The following is a 23924-nucleotide window of genomic DNA, read 5'->3' as shown; positions in this document are numbered from 1 at the left end:
TACTACACATTATTTATGAGTAGCCCAAGTGGCAAATGCCACTAAACCTCACTGAGAGAGCAGCTTCAGTAACAAAGAACATTACATATCACTTACGAGCAGCCTCAGTAGCAGAGACTACTAAACCTCACTGAGAAAGCAGCCTCAGCAACATATCATTTTGTACATTTTTGGAAGAACAGAAACAGTGGAAGAGAATAATACACACCATTAGGAGAGCAGTGACTGTGGCATAGGCTACTAAATATAAATGACAGGGCAGTCCAGGTGGCACAGAATACTACTCCGCAGAATGCCTAACTAACAGATAGTACCATTTAAAAGGGGCTCATTCAATACCAAAGAGGACTTTTGCAGTGCTTGTCTTGAGTTGCTCATGTTGTAAACATCGGTGAGAAAACCAATTTACTATACGAGAGGGAATGGACTGGCTTCATGTGCTGATGTATTCCCAGGAAAGATCAAGTGCCCTACTAATCTCACTATGTATTATGGTGGAATGCATCACACATTCATGATCTGATCATAAGAGACTGTCCCATATTCTGAGAATCTCTAAGGCTTGGTGTAAAGATACCTCAGTATTGTATAATTGCCCTTCATAAACTACAAGTACCTCTCAGAAGACAAAGCCACAGAGAGGAGGTATAGAGCATCCATTATCTATTAGGCATTCAGTACCAAGATTCGCCTTCTCCTTCATGTATCTGCCAATCAAATGAGGAACAAGCCCAACTACGCCATTCACGGCTGCACTATTGCACACCCACTCAAATTTCACAAATAAATGCCTCAGCATCTTTCCATGTAACAGTTTGTCCTGGCACAGCTCATGATGGCCATCACAAGCTTACATTCATCCTGGGAAGTCCAGAGTACCAAGAAACAATTAAAACCTTCCATGATCATCAACAGGTAGGTTGGGTCTTTTCTTGCTACAGAGTTTAATACAAAGCCCTGTCCTTCGCTTTCCAACTGTTTCAAGGTCCAGCCTTCTTACCTTGACGGAGAACTCTGCTCATATTTTCCGATCAGCTTATCTTCGTCTTCTACATAACCCTAAGGACACAGTGATGAACCTCACCTCCATATACCAACGGTTTGATCTCTGCACCGACCACTCAATCTGAGATTTGTGCTGCATTAACTGCCCTTGAAAGCAGCCTCTTAAATGTCATCTTCTCAATCTTGAAGCACATCAACAATGACAAAGTTCACCTTCTAGTTCACCTAAATCATTGTTTCTAATGTGTTCACCCCTAAGCCTGCGAAGACTTGGACTATGCGTGCATATTTTCTGATGTGTTCTAGTGTGAATGCTTCCCATCTCACTAAATGGATTATGGGTGCACCACAACACATATGTTCAGGGGCAAGTTTGCTGAAATGGAGGAGCAGGGCAGAGCAAGGCAGAGTAGCAAGTGACCTTGCCGGGCTGCCTTGCGCCCCAGGGAACAGGCACAAATGCACCGTATTTATGAAATACTGTGCATTCCTGTCCTTTCCTACTGCACTAATGCAGGCACCCTTGCACCATAGTGAAAGGATGTCTGCGCTGTATACAGGATTAATTTTGTGCAGGAAGGGACACCTTCCTTCACAAAAACAATCCATGGCGGCGTGTTCCTCTTTCTATGCTTGATGCAGAGGGCAGCACACATCGAAAGAGGAAACAAATGAGGAGAAATAAAGATATTTCTCCCTGTTATGCTTCCACTGGAGAGGCCTAAGATTTTTACGCATTCCCACGTTTACACATCCTTGTAAATCGGGTAATCAGTCAAAAACCATGGGCGTTGAATGAGAAAACCCTCTGCAACACCCATGAAATGCCTCGCGGGACAAAGAGTACAGCAACCCACTGACTTGTGCTGCCTTGTCTTACTCCATATCTATGAGGCAATGAAAGGCCATGCGAAGTGGTTTTGCGTGGCCTCATGGATATGGTTTTGCAGTGTGCGCCGCCGGAGCATCAAAACAAGTGGCGCTCCAGCTGCGCACTGGGTTGTAAATATGCCACTCCATGTACCAAGACTCATTGCTATGTATTGTTTCTCAAGTCTATCAATACTTCATTTACCTCGCCCTTCAGGGGCAGTGAAATCATTTCAGAGTTTGGACATCCATGCAATTGTTAAATTGAGTTCAGTTCTGCATTTGTGAAGAAAGGGGAAACACATCCTACATAGTTGAGGGTAAGCTGGCTCCTTTTGGTGTCATATTTGCTAGAATATGAAAATGTGTTATCTGCTAGAAGGTTATATGTAGTCCTAGGTTAGATACAGGAACTGGCCCTGTCTTTACCCATTTCCAGATGAAATCTGGACGTAGTCGGTTTCTGCTGTTCGATTCACAAAGCGGATGCAGGTCATTGATGTAAATTCTTTCATAGCTTCAGTGATTTTAGCAACATCACTAGCACCTGCAAAATATAGTAGAAAATAAAGATTTTCTATAAAGGAATAACTGAAGACATTCAAAATAAACGTAGTATATGATTTTAAAGGAATGGGGCCAGATATATCATTTTTTACAATAGCGATTACCTAATTGTGATTTTTAGCGAATCACAATTAAGTAATCTCTATTGAAATGTATGAAACTCCAGGAGTTTCTCCTTAAAGGAAAACGGGATATATGTAAAAATGAAAACTGAAAAGTTTTCTTTTCATTTATTAAGAGTAGGCAGTGATCTGTGGGACCACTGCCTGCTCTTAAACAACGTTTCCGCATCCATTCACAAAGGGGAAGGGGTTCCTTGGGGACCCCTTCCCCTTTGCGAATGGGTTACCACCTACTTGAAGTAGGTGGTAACTGCAATTTTTTTGCAACTGCATTCACGGTCACAAAACAATCATACATACCACTGCGATTCGGTATTATGAAGGGACTCCCTTGAAACGCCCCTTCCTAATACCGAATCGGTATGTAGTCTCAAATCCAACATGTGATTCAGTAACAAGTTACCGAATCGCAAATCGGACTTGTTACATACCAAAAACCATTTTTTGCCATTGCAAAAATATTTGATACATCTAGCCCATACTCTCCACCCCTTGGGCGGAAAAACACTCACCGAAACCACTGACAGTGTAGGGTACTTGAACGGTTCCATCACTAGATTTGGGCCAAAAACAGCTGCTGTCCTGACATCTGATGGCACTGCGGCCAGGTTTCACAATGATGTCTCCAGCATGCAGAAGCAGGGAGCTCTCTGGAATGAAGGCAGAGACATTGTGTGATTGATTTAAAGCTCTTATCATTACCTTTAGCAGAAGTAAATAGTACATAGCAGGTAAAATGAGGAAATCTGCAACCTCCAAGGGATTCAACCACCAACCCATTAATACATTTACCATATACTTATACAGTATACTATGCCATCATAATTCTGGATAGGCCCTTCTACAAATGCAAGGCTTTTGCTTCATTTGGTGAATAGGTCCTTATTTATAGGGAATTGGCGTAGGGCAGCACCCCAAGCCTTGCTGCACTGCCCTACGCCAAAGTGAATGTGCAGAAATACACCGTATTTATGAAATTCAGTGAATTCCTGTCTTTCCACCTTGAGCTGGCACACATGAGGCTGCCTAGCGCCTATGCAGGCACCCATTGTAGGAATGTACCCTCTTTTTGCCTGTTGTCAGTATGCTTTGACTGTTTTCACTGGGATCCTGCTAATCAGGACTCCAGTGATTGTGCTGTCTCCCTCAAAATGTGGTTGCCCAGGACTTTGCACACCCTACAATTGGCATATTGGTGCCCCCTTATAAGTCCCTAGTATATGGTACTTAGGTACTGTAGGAAGCTGGCCTGGTGTGTGGTGAGTACCTATGGTATTATCACCTTATACCAGCTCCATGTATCCCCTATTAGTGTGGTGTAGTCAGTGTCTAGTCTTGGCTGTTGAATCTGAGGACTTACCCAAGAGGGAGACCCTAAATAGCCCTGAAAGGGGGATTGGTCATCTAGCAAGGTGACCACCTATCAGGAGAGGGCTGGGACGTCACCTGCCTGACTTGGCCACTCAGATGCTCCTAGAGGCCCTGACCACATTGGATTCAAGATGGCAGAATCAAGTGGCCACCTGGAGGAGCTCTGGGCACCACTCCTGGGGTGGTGATGGACAGGTGAGTGGTTACTCCCCTTTCCATTGTCCAGTTTTGCACCAGAGCAGGGACTGGAGGTCCCTGAACCGTTGCACACTGGTTTACGCAAGAAGGGCACCAAATGTGCCCTTCAAAGCATAAAATTAGCTTGGGGAGGCTACCTCTCCAAATCCATGTAACACCTATTTCCAAAGGGAGAGGGTGTTATCTCTCTCTCCCAAAGGAAATCCTTTGTTCTGCCCTCCTAGGCTTGAGCAGGTCAAGCAGCAGGAGGGCAGAAACCCATCTGAGTGGGTCTCACTGCAACTGAGGGGCCTGCTGCCAGAGATTCTCCTAACTGCTGAGAGTCACCCCGTACTCCCCTCCTTGGGTCGAGTCCTCTGGGATCTACTGGTCCTCTTCAGCCTTGCAACTCGTCTTCTTTTGCATTTGCCAAGGCTTGTTGGTAGTTCTCCAGCACCACTGATCTACTGCAACTTGACGGATGATGTGGGACACCATCTGCATCACTTCAGGAACTTCTCTTCATCTCCTGTTGTGCACTGCTGGTCTTCTTCGTCCTCCGTCGACCTGGTCCTGCATCCACAAAAGGGTGGGTAGTGGCCCCTGCCACAACACGACACTCCATCACAAACTGGACTTGGTCCCTTTCCTTTGAAGGTTCTCTTCTGCCAGAATCCACCTTTGGGTTCTTCTAGTCTTGTTTGGGGCTTGCACGATCCTTTTCCAAAATCCTCCTGTTGGGTTTGGGAAAACCAGGTACTTACTTCTGCTCTCCTGGTCGTTGGGGATCATTCCACTTTCTTAGTATATGGTTTGGCCCTCCTCTAGGGCCTACATAGCTTTCTATTGCTTTTGCTAATGCGTATTGCATTAATGATTGCTAATGTGTAGATAGTAGTGTCTTTACATACCTCCAGTTGGGGGCTGTCTATTGGTATTCTAGTATTTGTGTTACTCTAATAAAGTACCTTTATTTTCGTAACACTGTGTGGTAGTGCTGTGTGACTATAGTGGTATTGCATAAGCTTTGCATGGCTCCTAGACAAGTCTTGCCTGCTCATTGACATCAACCTCTAGAGAGCCCTGGCTTACTAGACATTGCCTACACTTCACTATTAGGGGATACCTGGACCTTGTATAAAGTAATAACACCATAGGTGCTCACCACACACTAGGCCAGCTTCCAACACCCTTGCACCATGGCAGGTGCTGTGGTTCAAAATATCTGTATCACCTCAAAATGGTTTGAAGCTACAAGTGTTACATGGTGCAAGGGTGTCCGCATTGCATGCAGGATTGTTTTTGTGTAGGAAGGGGCACCAATCCAGAGAGGTGTTTTCAAAGAGTGAAAAAGGAGGGGAAATACAAATATTTCTTCTTGTTGCACCAGCTCTGGTAAGGTGTATGGTTTTGGCGTTTCTCTGGGTTTACGTGATGGTGTAAATCTGGGGCAGCGTCAAAATCTATGGGTGTTGCATTGGAAAACACACTGCAATGCCAATGGAAAGCTTCCTGGCGTAAAGTAAGGCAACGCAGTGACTTGTGCTGGGTTTCCTTACTCCATATCTATGAGGCCATGAAAAGCCACACAAAGTGGATTTGCATGGCCTCATAGATAAGGTTCAGAGTTTTGCACCGCTGAGTTCCAGAAAATGTGACACTCTGGCAGCACAAGCCTCTAAATAGTAAGCTCCAAAGTATCTAGTTTTTGAGAACAGATGCCATGTGTAGAAGGTGCCTCTCCTTCCTGATGATACATCACTTGTAGCTTCAAACCATTTTGAGGTGATACAGATATTTTGAACCACAGCACCTAACCCTTTTCATCATTATCCCTTTTTACTGAATCCATGTTCCACTTGTATATTTCTACTTCTGCTAGACACTTCACTCAAGCACCACACACCTCCTTCCAGCATGAGTGTGCAACGCAAAATGATGAAAGGTAAAGATTTGTAATATTGAACTATTATTCTTGCATTAAGTGGTAGCATTAAATTTAGGGTCACATTTATTAAGCTTTGGTGCAGGGCAGCGCCGCAAGCCTTTTTCCTGCGCCACCCTGCATTAAAACAAAAGGGCAGGAATGTGCTGTGTCTATAAGATACAGAGCATTTCTGTCCTTGTCCCTTGTACTGGTGCACAAATTGTTGCCTAGCTATAGGTAGCTGGCCTGGTGTGTTGGGTACCTAAGGTGCATACACCTTATACCAGGTCCAGATATCCCCTATTAGTGTAGTGTAGGCACTGTCTAGAAGTCAGGCTCTCTAGTGCAGGAGTGCCCTCACACACAGGTACTTGCACCCTGCCATATGGGCTAGGACAGCCTACCGTAGTGGGGACTTACAGTGACCTGGTGCAGTGAACTGTACCGAAAAGGTGCATGCACCTTTTCTTACAGGCTGCAATGGCAGGCCTACAGTCACATTTTACATGGGCTCCCTATGGGTGGCCTAATACATGTTGCAGCGCATAGGGGGATTCACTGGTACCCCAATGACCTGGGTACCTGGGTACCATATACTACGGGGGACACCAGTATGCCAAACGTGGGGTGTATGTGGTTTAAGTAATCAAGTTTAAAGGGAGCGAGAATAATCACTGGGGTCCTGTTTAGCAGGATCCTAGTGAACACAGTCAAACACACTGACAACAGGCATAAAATGGGTTTAACCATGCCAAGAAAGAGGGCACTTTCCTACACGAATGCCAATGTAGGCATGCCTGCGTTGCAGGGATGATTGTTTATGTGCAGGAAGGGACACCTTCTTGCACATAAACAATCATTAATGGTGTTTTCCTCTTTCTATGTTTGCTGCAAAATGCAGGACAAATACATAGAGGAAAATAAGGGCAGAAATAATGTTCCCCGTTGCACCACTTTAACGCCACCCCTGAGGTGGCGTAGAAATCTGACACATTTCCAGGCTTTTAAATCTGGAAATGCATCAGATTCCTTTGGATTCCATGGGTGTTGCGTGGGAACAGCCACAGCAACACCCATGGAACGCCCCTTTTACACATGCATGAAAGGGGTCCATATGTTCATATGGGCTGGGACACTGCGCCACCGGAGCATTAAAAAAAATGAAGCTTTGGTGGCTCAGTGTGCCACAGGAGGCATCGTAAACCAGGCCCTCACTGTATGGCCCAGATTTTCTAAAGGTTTGCGCCAGCCCAAGAATGATGCAATTTGAAGCAAAGAATTTGTTACTTACTTGTAACTCTTGTTCTCCAGTATTGATATCTTCTATGGATTCATTCCCCATTGTTGAAGTGGGAGTCCCACATTACAATAGTAAGCAATATATATCTGTATAATAGGCTGCAAAGGGATTGCATAGTTCATCTTACAGCCTATCTTTGTCCTTTTTTTAAAAAATTACAGAAGTTGGCCAATGACCAATCAGGCAACAGCACCCTCCAGAACACTCCCAGTAGTGGCACTTTCCTCAGATTTTCTAAGCACTAGTAGGAAATACCTCACCAGCCAAAAAGGAAGTGCCTCTAAGGGAAGGGGAGTGGGTCACATGTGAGTCTATGAAAGATATCAATACTGGAGAACGAGAGTTACAGGTAAGCAACATATTCTTTCTCCAGTATTGGGACATCTTTCATAGATCCACATGCTTGAATCAGAATGGTTAGCAGTGCAATACATAACCAAAGTAGACATGAAAAAATAGCGGATGGTGGGTGTAAGATTATAGATAGATAGATAGATAGATAGATAGATAGATAGATAGATAGATAGATAGATAGATAGATAAATAGATAGATAGATAGCCAGACTGCTTGATCCATGGTTGTATCAGAAGTATGCGCTGCATCCAAATAGTACTGCTTGGTGAAGTTGTGCAGCACGACACGACACCCCAGCACGGCACGACACCCCAGCAAATAGAGCCACTGTTGTGGCAATTGCTCTAGTTGAGTGTGCTTTTGTTTTCTGTTGCAAAGGCCTGCCCACCTTACAGTGGCAGAACTGGATAGTAGACAATATCCAACTCACTATAGTAGTTTGGAGACTGGTCAGTATTATTGTTGCTGCCATAGGCCACTAAGAGTTCATCAGTTGTGTGGATATCTTTAGCTCATTGCAAATAAAATTTCAGACATCTCTTGACATCAAGGGAATGCAGTGTTTGTTCAGCTGGGGTTTGCGGATTAGGGAAAAATGTTTAAGCATAACCGGTTGATTGAGATGAAAATCAGTAGGTACCTTTGGAATGAATTTGGGATTAATTCACCAAGTGAGGAATTTTAGCACAGATCTGTGGACTGGCTCAAATGGTTGTTTAATCATTTGGGACAACACAATGTTAAGCTGCCATGTAGGTAGTGGGTGATTTTATTGGCAGAAATGTCCTCAAGAGACCTTTAAGAAATTGAATGATCAATCTGTGCGACCATAAGGAAGGAGATCCCAGAGTTCGTCTATACCTTGACATTGCAGCCAAATGCACTTTGACAGTGGAGTGAGATAGGCTAGACTGAGCTAGAGACAGCAAATGCAGCAACACCTGTTCAGGAAGAGACATATTAGGATGTATATTAGATTTTTCGCACCAAATACAAAAACGCTTCCATTTGAGGAAATATGTTTAGTTTGTACAGTGGACTGCAGCTTGTGCAAGAATCCTATGGCAATCCTCTGGAAGGTCGAGGTGCTCTAGCTCATGGTGCTCAGTAGTCAAACTAATAAGTGTAGCGGAGTCTGGTCTGGGTGGATAATCTGGTGATTGTTCATTGACAACAGATCCGGTTGAGGCTTGAGTTGGATGTGGTAGTCCATTGACAGCATGAGTAACTCCATAAACCAATGTTGTCTGGGTCAATGTGGGGCTATGAGGATCAACTGGCATGGTGGCTCCCGATCGATCTTTCAAAGTACTCTAGGAATAAGTGGAGTCAGGGGGAAAGTGTAGACATAGATCCCGGACCATGGTATCGAAAGGGCAGTCCCCCAAGATCCCTTTTGCGGGTACCTGCTGACATAAAACTGGTGTGAAACTGGCATTTCTTGTTCTCTTTTGATGCAAATAGATCCAGACTGGGCTTGCCCCATTGTTGAAAGATCATGTCTAGGACCAATTAGTTCAGCTCCCATTCGTGACAACTCCAGGACGTTCTGCTCAAGGTGTCTGCTAGAAAGTTGAGTATTCCTGGGAGATGATCTGGCCTTAAGGTCATTTGGTGCTGCAGTGCCCAGCGCCAGAATGTTTAAGCTTCTGGGGATAGAATCTTGGACCGTGTACCTCCTTGTTGTTAAGGTAATGCATACGTGTTGTCTGTTCTTCTCAACACAGCAGAGCCTTGAACTCTTGGCAGAAAAGCTTGAAGAGCCAGTGAGATTGCACTGAGTTCTAGGAAGTTGATTATGCATCTTCATTTGTGTTGGGATACATTTGCCCTGAATCTGTGGATCTTGTAAATGAGCTCCTCATCCTTCCAAATAAGCATCTGTTGAAATGGGAGGAAGGAAAGTTAGCCCGCTGAGAGGTTGTTGGTGTTTGTCTACCAAAGAGATGCTTTCATGACAGGCAGGATGTTGACGATGTCATCGAAGTTGCCTTCTGATTGGATTCATCAGGTGTCCAATTGCTCTAGGAAAGGGTGCATCTTGAGACAAGTATGAGGTATTAAGAAAATGGCTGAAGACATCACGCCCAATAGAGACTTCATTACGCAAACTTAAGCACACTTTCTTTTGGACAGAGGATGAGCTAGAGTGGAAATGTTTTGCTGTCTGTCTACAGACAAGAATGCCTTGTTGAGTAATTTGTCGAGAGTGGCTCCCAGAAAGGTTATCCTTGCGTAAGGCGAGACTTCAGGAAATCTACCGAAGACCCAGTGTTTGAAAAAGATGAAGGACACCACCTCCCTGACGTCTTCCTTACAAGGTAAAAATGGGAGTAAATCCATTTCCCTTCTGTGAATGTAGAACATGTGCTATGGCTCCTTTTCACAACATGGCTATAACTTCTTCGCAGAGAAGACAAAGCTGGGTTGGAAGAAATTTTGTCAGTGGAGTCTGGGATGGAAATTGAGTGATCTCCAGAGTATGACCATATTCGATGAGGTCTAGGGCCCACCTGTCTGTTATTATTTTGTTCCATTAATGTAAATAAAGGGAGATTTTGGCACCCACTGGCTGTTGAGAAGCAGATATAGCAGGCACTTTGAAAGTGTCACTGTTTCCTAGCAGTGTCTCTGGAGGAAATGGGCTGCTTTCATCTTGGATGCCAGGACCAGGCTGCCGATGGCGGACATTGATAAGGTTGATGTTGGTGGTAGGCTGATTGAAAGGGCTGCTGATATGATTGCGGCTGGTATCTTTCGTATCCACCCCGATACGGATATAATCCGCGGCCACCCGCACCTTGAAAAGGAGTCTTGCGGTATAGAAGCTTTCCGAGAGATCGAGCTGTCTCTGTGTCTGCCTTTATAGATTGCACAGTGTCATTGACGTGCTTTCCAAACAAGGAGTCCCAATCAAAGGGCATATTGAGGATCTTGGTTTGCACTTCTAGCTGAAACAAAATGGCTTTAAGCCAACCTTTACATTGGAGCACAGCTGAACCTGCCAAATGGTGGAAGCCAATGGATGCAATGTTCATTGCACAGTCGATAGACTTGGATGCCTCTGTTTGGCCCTCCTGAAGAATATACATGGCTTCAGACTTCTTATTGTCAGGTAATTGATCTAGATACAAAGCTATATCTGACCACTTCTGGCAATTGTAATGGTCCAGAATAGCTAGGGAGTTTGCAGCACGGACAGTTGTACCAGACATTACAGTGAATCGCTTGCCAATGTTATCCAACCATCTAACCTTTTTGTCCGGCGGAGATGTAACTGAGAAATCACCTCATCAGGAGACCAATTAAGCAAGCAGGTGTGTCCTCTGGAGCCTTATACTTTTTATCTATCCTAGGAAGGACAGCACTAGCAGTGGCCGGCAAAGTTCATAATTTTAACTCCTCACTCCCATATATAATCAACAATTGGAATTTCTCTAATCGCCTTTCTAGATTGGTCCTTGAAATCATAAAGAAAGCAGTCTGTCTGCTTAGTAGCTATGGGCAGTTGAAAACGCTTTACTGCTTTCTCCATCAACATCTGGAATCCACCAATATTTGCAGGTGGAGAATCTGCTTGATGAGGTGGTAGAGGGGAAGGTTGAGGGATGTGGTAGTCATCTCATTCACTATTTTTGGTACGCTTGTCAGTTATCTCACCTTCCTCCCTCTCTCTGTTACTATCATCACTGCCTGATGAAGAAGGGTCGTCTTAAGGGGAAAAGCAATACATGAATGCAGAGTCATCCTCGGCGGAGAAGGTGGAGGAAGATGACCTGGAAATGTATGAGGCGGTGCTGCTGATGGTTGTGCTGTAGCTGGCATTGGGAAGCGCTTGTAATAATCTTGCAGCATACTTTGTAAACCTTGGACCAGAGTAGCTGAAACCTGGACCATGTCTGGCAGTGGCAGAAGAGGACGATATTCCTGGTGTTGCCTTGGGTAATGGTGACTCTGGTACACAGATTCATAATAATCTTGTTCCTCTTCATTATCATCATCATCATCTTGATACTTTACATTTAGTTCAGAGGGACTGTATGCTGTTCAAAACATCCCTTGGTTGTCATCAGAGTCCTGTACATCCAATAGATGGCTGAGTACAAGAGAAAACACTTCAGTAGCTGACGTGTAATCAGCATGGAAACGCTGTAGTGAAAAGAAGTTGCTGATAAGGTCGTCGACAATGAAGGCAATAACAGTGGGGAAGGTATTTTCTTTGGTTTTGCTGATTTTTCCAAATTTTGTGCTGTGAACTGTGTCGTTGACGGATCGGTCGTTGATGGTGTCATTGGCAAGGCGGCCGTCGACGAGGTGGTAACAGACAGTGCCATTGACAATGCGTTCGTTCTCAATGGTATCGACGACAATACTGTTGTCTATGGTTTTTGCACAGTCTTAGTGGAAGTGACCGTCGTGGTTGTTAAGATGGATCTTGTAGACGTAGTCATTGTCGACAAAGTGGTCATAGTCATTGCTGATACTATCGTCGATGTTGTCATGGTCGGTATAAAAAACACGCAGTGAAAGCGTTGTCGGGCTCCCATTCACTATCGTTGTATGGCTTTAAGGTTTTCGGTACTGTCAACGATATTTTAACAGTCATTTTTTACATTTTTTGTAAGCTGGTTCCGAGGAAGATTTAGGCTTCAACAGAAGGGCAGAAGCAGGAGTAGAGGCCTCAGATTTTGAATCAGAAGAAATCCTTTTATGTTTTTCTTCAGATGAGGAGCCTTCTGCAGACCCAGGATGAGTCTTTTTTAAGGCTGTTCTGGTATGATGAGGGGAATCATGACTAGAACTTTCCCTCTTCTCAGAGGTTTGTGAAGATTTGGAGCACTCACTACCTTCTCTCTCAGAAACGACAGCCCTCTAAGAATTGAGCTTTTGGATTCATATTAAAAGTCTTCCCTCACGTGAGGCTTTTAGATTTTAGAGTAGAAAATCCCTCACCTTATGTTATAGGTGAAGACAATAAAAACACTCCTTAGAGGATCGTCAGAATGAAGTCTTTTCTTGGCCTTTTGTAACCAGTTCTGACATACTGGGAAGAAAATAGATTTTAGATCGGGAAATCTGAAGAAAAAATAGAGCAGAGTTCAGGGAGACTCCCTCACACACACTACGTGGTAAAAATCTGAGGGAAGATGCCTCTGCTGGGAGTGTTCTGGAGGGTGCTATCGCCTGATTGGTCATTGGTCAACTTTGGTCATTTTTTTAAACAAAAGGACATAGATAGACTGTAAGATGAACTCTTCTTTCACTATGCAGCCTATTACACTGATATATACTGCTTACTATTGTACCGTAGGACTAATACTTTGACGACGGGGAATCATTCAAGCATGTGAATCTCTGAAAGATATCCCAATACTGGAGAACCTGGTGCATTTTATTGTTCTACGGGTCCTACTAAGATAGTAGGACTGCTTATTAGGATGACAGAACCTTAGAATGTAGGGGATTGAGTCCTTCCACACCATCAGAAATGGCCGGACTAACCCCTGGCTGGCTCACAGTGCCTCAACTGAACCCCTAACATGACCGGGGTGGAAGGTGATTATGACAACCGGAACATTACAGTCTGTCTCCCCATGGAAGTCATGGAAACAGATCTCAGCCTTTCATGCATACCCACTCAAAAACACAAGACAGATATGAGATTAGTTTTCACTACATTCATTGAAACAATCTTAGTCTTGCTTAGAGAGAATGATCTGCAATAATTAGGCAGATGAAACAAAGCAAAGTTACTAGCATCATGAACATGGTAAAGATGATGAACAATCCAATCATAGTGAATGGTTTCTAAAGATACTAAAACTTCCAACCTAGCCCTAAGAAAATACTAAAAGCACAGGGGGTGTACCCTTCTACCTGGCCCGATCTAAGGGATTAACTTTGCCCCATATCTGGATTAGATTAGCACCAGCAGAGGTGCATGCTGAGTACAGTATTCGTTCCAGGATGGTCATGGCTGTAATGCCCATCTGCCCATTCTATATCAGTGGATCATTTATATACTAAAATCACATTGTGTTAGAAACACAGCTCTGATGCATATCTAGATGTTAGAGCTGTCTCCTGAAAGGGCAACACAAGCCCTAGAATATTGTGTACTGTGTTCCTATCCTTAAACTAAATTTACTGTTTGCATGCTGAGAAGCAACTTGCACAGTATATTCCTAGAATAATATCATGCAAGAAAATCGTTTGAAATGTCACAGTTAAAGTGATGCAGTCAAAATGTGTAAAACATTAAATATATTAAAAACCTAAAAAACGGGGGAACCAACTTGGATTAAGGAGGACCTCATAACACTATTAGCTATTCAGTGTGTAAAGGTTTTTTTTGTTCTGGAAAGATGGCATTTCACAGCACAAAAACTATTTTGCATTGCCTCGCTTTAAGGTAGTGTTCATGTTGCCTTACAGGGTTGGTCAACAGAAACACCTGTATATTTTCACACAAAGCCTGCTATACTAAGTTTGATATACTTTGCATCAAAAAATAATGTCTACTTAAAGATGAAACTAGAAAAAATGTATTAATTTCTTTAAAAAATCAGCACTTTTTATGTGTGTCAAGGTGCGCACCGAAATTATGGAAATATACTGAGTTTCTCTACGCACAGGAATGTGTACCAGAACAGTATGCCTCCAGTATAAAAGCTAAGCAGGCCACACACATCACTGCTCCATGGTGCTACCATGGATTGTTACTGTTCCAAGTCTGCCCTGTGTTGCTATCCCCATCCGCAGCTCCCACAATCCTCTATGTTTTGCTCTTACTTTCGTTCTCTTTGCTGATGATCTCAAAGACATCCAAGTTTTTTGCTTCAGGTGGGTGTTCTGCATCTGGAAGAAAAGGCACATTTCCATCTCAGATCAGTACTGAAACTACTGACTATGTACACATCTCACATGCAATAATGAGGGGATATCACGTTAATTACCATGATGTGCCTCTAGCTTTTCAAAGAAAACCTGCGGAAGGAAAGGAATTCCCATGTTAAATTGATTAGATGTATCCCTGTGATTTTCAAAATGTCGGAGAATCAAAGAATGCAAGTATCTGATGCTGTATGTTAATAATAAGTGACTGCACCTGGCCCATATGTAGCGCTACAATATATTTAACTATACCTATTGCATACATGATCCCTCTAGCCAGCATCCTCTGCGCTCGTGATATCAATGTCCTCTCCTATGCTGACATCTCACAACTCAGTCTCTTCCTCATGGACAAGACGTCCAGTACCTGGATCAAGCTCAATACCTGCATGACCAAATTTTTCACTGGATGAAGACCAACTTCAGTCTAAAACTGAACATTGAGAAGGAATAGTTTCTTACCTGTAACTCCAGTTCTCTCGTAGGGGTATTTTCATGATAGTCATAAGCGCTGAACCTTGGAAGAATAAAAAACTGTGTATGGTTCCTGAGGGCCTGGATATCATTAACCCTGCGAGCTGATGTAATTGCTACGAGGAAGGCAGTTTTTCAAGTGAGATGTTGGAGAGATGTCTTGTGTATGGGCTCAAAAGGATGCTGCATTAGATGTGAAAGAACTACATTAAGCTCCTATGGTGGAAATGGACACCTAGTAGGAAGAAAAGCCTTCTTTAACCCTTCTAGGAAGTCTTTGGTGACTGGAATTTTAAAGAAAGTGCTTTGTGAAGTACATTTTGTGTATGGAGTGAGAGTTGCCCGGAGTACTTTGATGGATGAGCATTGCAAGCCATATTTTGCTGGCTGCAAAAAGTATGGAAGAATAACATCTTCTCTGCATGTTGTGGGATCTATGTTCTTGTCCAAACACCAAATGCAGAATCTTTTACATTTTATGGCATATGCTGATCTGCTAGACAATCGTTTTGCCTCTCTTAGAACGCCCATACAGTCTTGCAGCAGGTTAAGGTGACCATACTGCACTAGCTCAGGAGCCATGCTGCCAAATTCAACAATGAGAGGTTGGGATGTCTCATGTGACCTCCGTATTTCGGCAGAAGGTCTGGCCTGCATGGCAGCCTGAGATGCGGACATAGTGACCAGGGAAGAAGGTCTAGAAATGACCACTGCCTTGGCCATTCTGGAGCGATGAGGATCATCCTCGTTTTGGATCTGGACAGTTTGATCAGGACTTTGTTTGACCAGTCTATCCATAGGGCATTCCCCAATGTCCCTGGATGGTAGTATCTGGATGCAAAGTTTAGGCACTATTTGTTGTCTGCTGTTGTGAACAGATCTATAGAAGGGCTGCCCCACATGGAGAAGATGCATTGTACGACATTGTCATGCAGCACCCACTTGTGGTTTTCGTCCAGTGCTGTGCTGAGAGCGTCTGTCTGAACATTCTCTACGCCATGCAGGTGAGTCCCTGTTATTGTTAGGTTCCTGGCCAGATGCCAGTTCCATATTGTATGTGCCTCCAGCGATAGAGTTCTGGATCTGGTGCCCCCCTGCTTGTTCAGGTGATATATGGTGGCTGTATTGTCTGTCTGAAGAATTAGAGTGTTCATGGTGCATGCCGGGAAAAAGGCTTTGAGTGCCATATGAACTGCTCGTAGGTCTAGGAGATTGGTGTGATACGACCTCTCCTTCCAAGACCATGGACCTTGAATCTGTAGATGATCCATATGGGCACCCCATCCTAGCAACGATGCGTCCATGACTATCGCTTGCGTGGGGGCATGCTGGTGTAAAGGCATCCCTTTCAGAAGATTGTTTGGAGAACACCACCACTTGAGGGACCGTGTTGCATGTGGGGAGAGAGAAATCCTGTCCTCCCAACTGCTGATTCCATGGAGTTTTAGACACTCCTGAAAGTGTCTCATGTGGAGGCGAGCATTGGGAGTGAGGTGGATGCAAGAAGCCATCAATCCTAGGAGAGATGAGACTATTATTGCTGTTGAATGAAGCGCTTTCTCAAAAGCTTGACATTTCAGAAGGATTGATAAACGTCACTTCTCCAAAGGAAACATCTTTGCTTGAATGGAGTCCATTGTGACGCCTAAGCAGTGCAGCCTCTGGACGAGGATGACCTGGAGGCCCAACTGTTGAAGAAGTTGGTAAGTTCAATTGAAATGTAGTTGGGCCTCTTGAGGTGTCGATGTCTTTATGATCCAATCGTCTAGATAGGGACAGACGAGGATTTGATGCGTTCTTAGATGGGCTGCCACCACAGCTATGCATTTGGAGAACGTTCTGTGCGCTGACTTGAGGCTGAGTGGGAGCACTGCAAATTGGTAATGGTCTTGTCCCACAAGAATCCTTAGGAACTTCGGATGCTTCCTGGCAATGGGGATTTGGAAGTATGCATCGTGAAGATCGATGGAACAGAGCCAATCTCTCTGATGAAGCTGGGGATATATCTGATGTAAAGCCAGCATTCTGAACTTCACCTCTCGAATCCATTTGTTGGCTATTCTTAGGTCGAGAATAGGTCTGAATTTGTGCTTCTTTGGTACCAGGGAATACCTTGAGTAAATCCCTTTTCCATGTTGATCTGTGGTAAATGGTTCTATCGCCTTCTTTTGCATTAGGATATTGACCTCTGCCCTGAGAGAATCAAGATGGGACATGGAGGGCTTCGGGCGAATAGAAGGCGGAGGGTTGGTAAACCTGAGACAATAACCATTTTGCACAATATTCAGGCGTCTGATGTGATACGTTGCCACTCTGTCAGGTAATGCAAGATACTTCCCTCTACCTGAGTGGGTAACGGAAGAGGCAGAAGGAACGACTCAGGGCTTAGACGCAGATGGTTGAAGTCCTCCTTCAGCAGTTTGTTGAGTGGAACGACCTTGCATTTGCTTGTGCTGAGTTTGGTATGATCTCTGGTGTTGTTGTTGTTGAGATCTAGGTGGCACCCATTGCTGAGTTTGGAATCTCTTTGAGAAAAACCTGTGGTGGTAAGGACGGAATGACTTACAAAGCTCGCTGGGTTTTTTAATGTCTACAGCTTTAAGAATGTCTAGTTCTGATTTCATTCTAGACATCTCATCAGCAGTGTGAGAACCAAACAGAAGAGAACCTGTAAATGGAAGGTTCTGTATTCTTTACTGTGCTTCTGGCTTCAGAGAAGTAAGACGGCAGGAATCCCAGCAAAACACCTCCAACGACTTCAACGCATCCAAAACGCCTCAGCCCGACTCATCACCAGCGCACCCCGCCACAGCCACATCACCCCACACCTCAAAGAGCTCCACTGGCTTCCCGTCGACAAGAGGGTCACCTTCAAGCTCCTCACCCACGCACACAAAGCACTCCACAACGCCGGCCCCACCTACCTCAACAACAGACTAAATTTCTACCCGCCGACCCGCCAACTGCGATCCGCGAGCCTCGCCCTCGCCACCGTCCCCCGCATCCAACGAACCACCTCCGGCGGCAGATACTTTTCCTACCTCACCGCCAAGACCTGGAACACGCTCCCTTCCTACCTCCGACAGACTCAAGACCCACTCGCCTTCAGAAGACTCCTCAAGACCTGGCTCTTCGAGCATTAGCAGTCACCCAACCCCCCCCCCTCAGCGCCTTGGAACCCTAACGGGTAAGTAGCGCGCTTTATAAATGTCTGTGATTGATTGATTGATTCTCAGGGATATTCCATGACAATATCCATGTGCCACTAATATAGAAGAATCTGCTGCTGCGCTTATGACTAGTTAGAAACCATAGCACCTTTGTTGATGATTTCAAGGAAATCTTCTTTTCTACCTTTGGGAAGATGATCAGCAAATTGTAGAATGGAGTCCCAAAGAGTACGGTCATATCTGCCCAAGAGGGCTGTGATACTGGCTGTCTTCATGGAAATGGCAGATGTTGAGCAAACTTTGCTACCTGCCGCTTCTAGCTTTTTGCTTTCCTTGTCTAGTAGAGGAGGATGAAGGAGAAATAGAATGCAACTTCTTAGCGGCTATAATAACCACAGAATCTGGTGCTGGGTCTGCCCATGGAAATAAAGGATCCTGCTCTGGAGGATGATATTTCTTTTGGAGCCTAGAAAGCACAGGCTTGGCTGTGGCTGGTGTCAGGAATAAGTCCATCACCAGTTCTAGGAGACCTGGGACCAGCAGAAGCAAGGGTCTTGTGGAACAACGTTGGTGTAAGGTCTCGAAAATTACAGATGTTGTCGGCGTAGGTGCTGCCATAGGTGGTAGAAGACGAGGAATGACGCTGGTAGGATCGAGATCTGGATGTAGTGTAAGAGTGATGATGGTGATGATATCTGGATCTAGAAGAGCATCTAGACGATTGATGGTGTGAATGTCTTGAGGAGCCTGCAGGCGTTGTAGGAGCTGGTTCAGAAGGTGGTACCGGAGGAGGCGCTACAGGAGCAAGAGGAGCTGGTGGAGGCGGTGAAACTGGTGAAGGCATTATCGTATGTGGAGGAGGAGATGGTTGAGGAGAAGTTGATGTTAATATCTCGAGAGAAGGAGAAGATTCAGATGTAAAGTAAATCCTCCTCCTCTTCCTTGGTAACCTCCTCGATGTCGACAAGCTCCTGGACGTCGATGTATGCCATCAACGTGTTCCTCGCAACGTTGAACCTTCATGAAGTTGGGTGTCCCTCAACGTCAATCTTTCAAGCTGTGCTGACAGCGACCTCGACAGAGAGGTACTTCTCGACATCGGATGTCCACGATGCATTGATGGAGCGTAAACTCTTGATGTTGATGAGTGTTGAGACGCTGAGCGGTGTCGCTTCCTCACCAGCGAACTTGTCTTCAACGGCAAACATGTCGGCGCTGTTGCTTGCCTCGACGTAGATGTCCTCCATGTCAACCGGTACCTGCATCGTTCCTGGCCAGAACTGTGCTTCTGGGACGTTCCACGTCCACTGTCTGATGAAGGGAGAGCCCTGGTGGAAGACTGACCTTCTCCTGGCTCTAAGATCCTACAGGTAGGCTGCTTTCTTCTTCTGATGTCCTCTCTGGATTGGAGACACATTTTCTCTCTATCACGCAGAGTAAGCCTGGAGAGATTTTTACATGTGTCACAGGCATCAGGTACATGTGAAGACGGAAGGCAGATAATACAGACCTTGTGTCGTTCTGTTTTGGCCTTCTTCCTGCCACAGCAAGGACACTTGTCAAAAAGTGAGGCATTTGGATGGAAAAATACCTTAATATTTCTGTCAGAATTTTACAAAAAATGACAGAAATTAGTCAGGCAAGATAGAAAACGTCGAGTGAAAATGTAATCAAAAGCATTTGACAAGAAATTTTTGAAAAAAAACCTCTAAATAGGTAGAGCTCAGTGCTTCAGGGTCCTGTCAGCAGGAGCCGAAAAAAACAACTGAGGTAACTGCCTCTTGCTGAGCATGATGGGATATGGGAGGACCACCTGCTCTTAAAGGCACAGCTTTAATTTTTAGTCTGTATAATGGCAGTCTATGGGCTACACTGCCCTGCACTCCATCATATTTATGTAATTTTACAAAAAGGTTTGTGAAAGATTTTTTCTGTGACATCTTCAAAATATTCATGCATTTGAATGCCTATCTGCCTTACAGGACCTTTTTCAACCAAACAGGATGAAGAATGTTGGCCTTTGTAGCCTCTCCTTTATGCTGCATAAAGACATTCTTAAGTGATTTTGCAATGCTTCCTGAAGAAAGGCGAACATCAACACTTAGGAAGGCATTTTCAGAAAAGTGCTCCGGGGTCCCCACAGGTGGGCGGAACTAGTCAGCACTTATGACTGTACATGGAAATCCCCTATGAGAGAAGACCAAAATCATATCCTTCATGAACAGCACCTTGTGCAGATCATCAACAACAGTAAACTCAACATGACCAATGTAGGAAATTTGGCTGCTGGTTGAGGGGATGAAACCCTACTCAAGCAGCAACCATAATACTTGTAAAGATGAAACACAAGCAACCCCCAAATTAAACTTTTTCACAGCAGGTTATCAAACAACCCAGCAAAGGCAAGATGTGAAAGTCACATTTGAAGTCCCCCAGAAGTGGGTTTGGGACACTCCACTTGCATTCTGTGGTGCTTGTGATCTGTGTATTTTATTTAGTGGCAAGAGGCTGTACACTGTATGCTGTATGCAGGCAGCAGCATATCTGTCCCACATTGTGTGGTGTTTCGTCTTCAATTAAATACATGCACTATCATTCCAAACAGCGAAATCAGCTATAACCTTAACAGCACCGGAGTGCCTTGTGTTCGATGGCAAGCTCTTGATGCGCCTGGAGTGCATCACATGCAGACAAAAGAAAACAAGCAGCGACGAAGTGGGGGTGGGGGGCACGGCACAGGGAGATTATATGGGTGTGCTTTGCAAGTAAAGAATATTGCAGGAGAAAAGCTGCCATTTGTAAACCATGTGCAGAAAAAAAGCAGAAAACAAGCAGCACCGAGGTGGGGTACCGCACAAGAAAATTAAGTGGAGTGAAAGAATAAAGTAGTTCAGAAACACAGGGTATAATTACAACTGGTGGAGTAAGACTGTAGTTGACAAATAAACAAATAGAAACAAAGAATAGAGAAGTGACAATGACGCTGGCAAATAACAAGTGTATGGGAGGGCTTGAAGCCCATATGCTGAATACACCATGAATCGCTACAGCACATGCTGCCTAGGGTCGACGTAAGTAGGATTTGCCAATCTGGAATCCTTTACATGTGTAATATATGCAATCATGGTTGCAATGCCCCGGGTAGCAAGTAATAATATTTAAATTAATTATCTTCCATGCCAGATGATTTACCACTTTAATATCAGCTTTAAATATATTTTGGAAATGTAATCACTTTTCTCAAAAGCATCAGCTTTTGAGTTCTGTAAATACACACATTTCTGTCTTGAATACATGCTTTTCAATTTTAGTGTACATATATTAATTCAGACAAGCAAACTCTTCTAATTTCGTAGGCTGGGCTTCACACAGGAGAGCTGCTGACAGGTTGCTGAAGAGCTAGAAACCTGCTCTACACAGAGGGCATGACAGTGCACATATTCACAGTGTACAGAACATGTACACTCATGGCTGGCTATTGTTCGCAACCTGACTAGCCTCATGCTATTCACGGGTGAAATGAGTATGTCCCTCCTCTGAGATGGACGCCAACTCCTACTGACCATGTCAGACCCTGGGAACCCCTGAGGTGGCCACCTTTATCCCTGAAACTGTCATACCTTTCCATCTCTTATCTAGCGTTCACATCAGGCTGGTAAGTGTAACAAAGGTGCAGGATTACTGTAAGAAGGAGCTACGTCCTGGCACCTAATATAATGCAAAGAAATGGTAAGTAATGCAGTGCTGACTCTATACTTTTCAGGGTAAACTCTAGTTAAAGACCATCATAATCAAAATATGAAACTGACCTGTCTCTGGCCCAACACCAATAAATAAATGGTTTTCTCAGTGTGCAGTCTACAAATAACCAGAAACACCCATTTTGAGGGCGCTCAAGCAAAGCACCACACAGCTAAAGAACCTTAAAGGAAGCAAAACATCACAAGGTCAGGAGATTGCTTCAGTAAAAAATGAAATATACTGTTTGAACTAAAGATTATCTCATTGGAAATTGGTCAGGGGTTCACTGCCTCACTGAGGACATTGTTGTGGAGCCATTTTATTGATGTCTTTGGGCACATTCCTTTAGCAACTAGGCTTTGTACCTTTGCCCTTTAGCCCAGTAACGTTTCATTTTATTTATTTTTTTTAAAATGATCATGTTTGTCGTGATGCTTATTTTTCTTTATCTTGCTGGCATTCTGACTAGGAAAACTTTTACATTTTTTAGCATGACATTCTTTCACTCTGTGCTTTATTCAAGGCTGCGATGAAATAGGATTGCCGGCACAAGTGGTACACTGAGTCTCTAACATTTTGCATAAACATACATATTTTTACACAGGCACGCCTTCCTCAGAACACTAGCTGTTTAATTATAAAAACATCTCTATGTCCACTGCACATTAGAGGGAGGTTCCAGCCAGATGACCATGACTGCATGCGGTCTGTCTCCGATACAGCTGCTCGCTGAGACTACCGATTCCCTGGCCTATATAAGGGTGGTGTCTCTGTAGATTACAGGCTTCCTCACTACTGTCATACTCAGGTATGGGGAATGATGTCCTCCCGTGGGTCCTGAAGGGCAGATTAGGGCTTATCCTACTGGCTTTAGCAAAGAACATTAGTGGCGTAGGTAGGAATCATACATCTTGTATAATGACAGCATGGTGGGACTTTTCTTGTCACCATTCAGCTTTTAGTATGCTTTATCATCTTAATTATTGCAGTTTATGTTATTTTATCTAGGACGCAGTTGATTCAATAAATGTTATTGAACCATTCCCTGCTTCTGTTTCTCTTTGCTTGTGTGAGACGAATGCAACTGAGAGAAAAGGCTGAGATCTGATCCACCATGATTTTCCTGAGAAGTCAAACTGTCATGCGCCTGGTTGCCAAAAATCACCCCTGGTCTTGGCCATAGATGAGGCACTGCTAGCTGGGCAGAAACGGATAAGGCTGACAGTTGTCGCATGGTGTGGGATCAAACTTAGTTCCCCACAATGCAGGTGAGGCTCCTGCCCAAATCCAGCAGCCTCACTGGTACAATGAGAGTCAACATGACCTGGCGCCACCAATGTTTGGTCAGGCACTGATTTTCAGATCTTACTGAGCATGTCTGTCTCACTACGACGTAAAGGAACCACAACACTATTTACGGAGACGTCTGTGGTATTGAGTATTTCCTCCTCAGCTACATATGTAGTACCTATTCAATGCTGTAGGTTGTTCAAGCTTGAACTTTAAAAGGGTTAATCTCCATTTGGTGTCCTTATCTCTGAACAGGTACATTTACCATGGCAAACCCGCAATGGGTGTTAATTGCAGTATACATGCGCCCTCTCCTCACTGCTGATTTATTGGCTAATGGCATTGCAGCCCAGGGGTGTCCTGTTACATTTGTAGTTAAGGCTCATCCAGCCTATAGAATACAAACATTTTACTCTTGGGTCAACTTTTCAGAAGTTGAAGGAACACTAACATATTTTACCATTATACACCTGCTAATGTACCTGCCAATACAGAGCGTAAGCATATTTAGAGATACCTATATCCTTTAAGACCACCATAACTGGTTTGATGGTGCCCTATGCCAAACATTACTCCATATTAGGTTAGGTTCTCTGAGTAATGATGGTCCAACCTGGCCCTTATTGGCCACATACACACCGCATTGTGATGCAAGCACCTT

General features: G+C 44.2%; 1 protein-coding gene across 1 annotated transcript; it reads right to left on the bottom strand.

The window, feature by feature from the left end:
• Positions 1-2300: 2300 nt before the first annotated feature.
• LOC138283275 (hatching enzyme 1.2-like) lies at positions 2301-15860 on the bottom strand. Its single transcript, XM_069221296.1, has 4 exons — positions 15596-15860; positions 14487-14576; positions 3077-3214; positions 2301-2422 (listed from the first exon to the last, which is right to left on the bottom strand). Exons 1-4 carry the CDS (start codon positions 15858-15860, stop codon positions 2301-2303), a joined length of 615 nt encoding a protein of 204 aa, XP_069077397.1.
• Between the last annotated feature and the right edge of the window lie 8064 nt (positions 15861-23924).

Source organism: Pleurodeles waltl, chromosome 3_1, assembly GCF_031143425.1.
Source record: "Pleurodeles waltl isolate 20211129_DDA chromosome 3_1, aPleWal1.hap1.20221129, whole genome shotgun sequence".
Taxonomy (NCBI): domain Eukaryota; kingdom Metazoa; phylum Chordata; class Amphibia; order Caudata; family Salamandridae; genus Pleurodeles; species Pleurodeles waltl.
Note: the sequence above shows the minus strand (reverse complement) of the source record. Positions and strands in the feature narration are given on the sequence as shown.